The sequence below is a fragment of the Gekko japonicus genome, unplaced genomic scaffold (genome assembly GCF_001447785.1).
Source record: "Gekko japonicus isolate JY-2015 unplaced genomic scaffold, Gekko_japonicus_V1.1 scaffold3155, whole genome shotgun sequence".
NCBI lineage: Eukaryota > Metazoa > Chordata > Lepidosauria > Squamata > Gekkonidae > Gekko > Gekko japonicus.
Window position 1 is genome coordinate 26,963 of NW_015174934.1, and position 1,915 is coordinate 28,877.

Genomic DNA, 1,915 nt, shown 5'->3' on the forward strand with positions numbered 1-1,915 from the left:
GCTTCTTCTTCTTCTTCTTCTTCTTCTTCTTCTTCTTCTTCTTCTTCTTCTTCTTCTTCTTCTTCTTCTTCTTCTTCTTCTTCTTCTTCTTCTTCTTCTCAACTTGCCCTCACGTGGGTTGTCCAGGCTAGCCCAACCTTGTCACGTCTCCTAAACCAGTGGTGGCGAACCTATGGCACGGGTGCCAGAGGTGGCACTCAGAGCCCTCTCTGTGGGCACGCGTGCCATCGCCCCAGCCAGGCCCAGACCACCATTAAAGTGTCGAATTCTCTGCCAAATAATTTAAAGTAAATGAAAGCATTTGGGATTGCTTTCCTTACTTTGTTTGGATCATCTTAAGTTAATGTATGAGTTGTTTTTGCCTAAAGTAAAACCTCAGTATTCAGGTTAAATGGCCGTGTTGGCACTTTGCGATCAATAAGTGGGTTTTGGGTTGCAGTTTGGGCACTCGGTCTCTAAAAGGTTCGCCATCACTGCCCTAAACTAAGCAGGGGCGGCCCTGGAGAGGACTTGGATGGGAGACCACCAGGGAAGTCCAGGGTAGCTACGCAGAGGCAGTCAACGGCCCACCACCTCTGCACATCTCTCGCCTTGAAAACCCAACAGGGTTGCCCATAACTCAGCTGCAGCGGGATGGTCCTTTCCACCCCCATAAAGGGGTCGCAGACGCCTGGGGCCTATTATGGAAACGGATTCCTACCTCTGGGATGTCAGCGACGAGGAAGTCGAAGCTCCATATCTCCCGCGCAAAGAGGAGCACCAGGAACAAGAGAGTCGGCCGTCTCATCTTCTCCCTTTCTTGAGAAGAGAGAGCAGGTCGGCCGGGCGGCAGGTCTCTCTCGGCTCCCCCGAACCAAGTTCAAGGAAAGGAAAACAGGAGACCCTACAGTGTTTTGAATGCTCTTTAGAACTGCTAACTTTGTTCCGGCTTGGGCAAATATTTACCTCACTAACGCAAGCCGGGCCACAGGTCGAGGGCTGAGCAAACAGGGCCGGCCTAATGGCGGGATTCCGCTTTGGAGATCTGCCCTCTGCTCCCGTCTCGGCCCCGCTCAGAGGAGGCCGTCAGGCTGGAGGGGCGGGTGGGGGGTTGGAAAGGAAGGGGGGAATATCTATACAAATAGATACAGTGCACTTCACTGGGTCGCCAACTTCCAGGGGGGGGCCTGGAGATCTCTCAGAACTAGAGTCTCCGGAGAACAGAGATCAGTCCCCCTGGAGAAAGTGCTGCTTTGGAGCGCGGACTCTCTGGCGTTATACCCTGCTGAGATCCTTCTCCAAACCCCAGATCTCCTTCTCCATCCTTCTCCAACCCCCAAATCTCCAGGAATTTCCCAACCCAGAATTGGAGGGGCCATTGGCCTGATCCAAGATGGCTTCTCTTATGTTCTTATGGCCCTGCTGGTGGACCTCCTGAGGGCCCCTGGGTTTTGGGCACTGTGTGACACAGAGTGTTGGGCTGGATGGGCCACTGGCCTGATCCAAGATGGCTTCTCTTATGTTCTTATGGCTCTGCTGGTGGACCCCCTGAGGGCACCTGGGTTTTGGCCACTGTGTGACACAGAGTGTTGGACAGAAGTGGCCACTGGCCTGATCCAACATGGCTTCTATTATGTTCTTATGGCCCCGCTGGTGGATCTCCTGATGGCACCTGGGTTTTGGCCACTGTGTGACACAGACTGGATGGGCCATTGGCCTGATCCAAGATGGCTTCTCTCATGTTCTTATGGCCCCACTGGTGGACTGGCTGATGGTGCCTGGGTTTTGGCCACTATGTGACACAGAGTGTTGGACTGGAGGGGCCATTGGCCTGATCCAACATGGCTTCTCTTATGTTCTTATGGCCCTTGTGGTGGACCTCCTGATGGCACGTGAGTTTTGGCCACTGTGTGACACAGAGTATTGGACCGGATGG

The 1,915-nt window shown here is 53.6% G+C and overlaps 1 protein-coding gene across 1 annotated transcript in view; it reads right to left on the reverse strand.

Moving 5' to 3' along the window:
- The window catches only part of LOC107122070 (inter-alpha-trypsin inhibitor heavy chain H2-like), a gene marked incomplete at its 3' end in the record, with an annotated part of 27,338 nt that extends 26,551 nt beyond the window's left edge, over positions 1-787 (reverse strand). Inside the window, exon 1 of the mRNA XM_015425097.1 lies at positions 701-787. Coding sequence (XP_015280583.1) covers positions 701-787 — 87 coding nt within the window. The remainder of the gene's footprint in view (positions 1-700) is intronic.
- Positions 788-1,915: the final 1,128 nt, after the last annotated feature.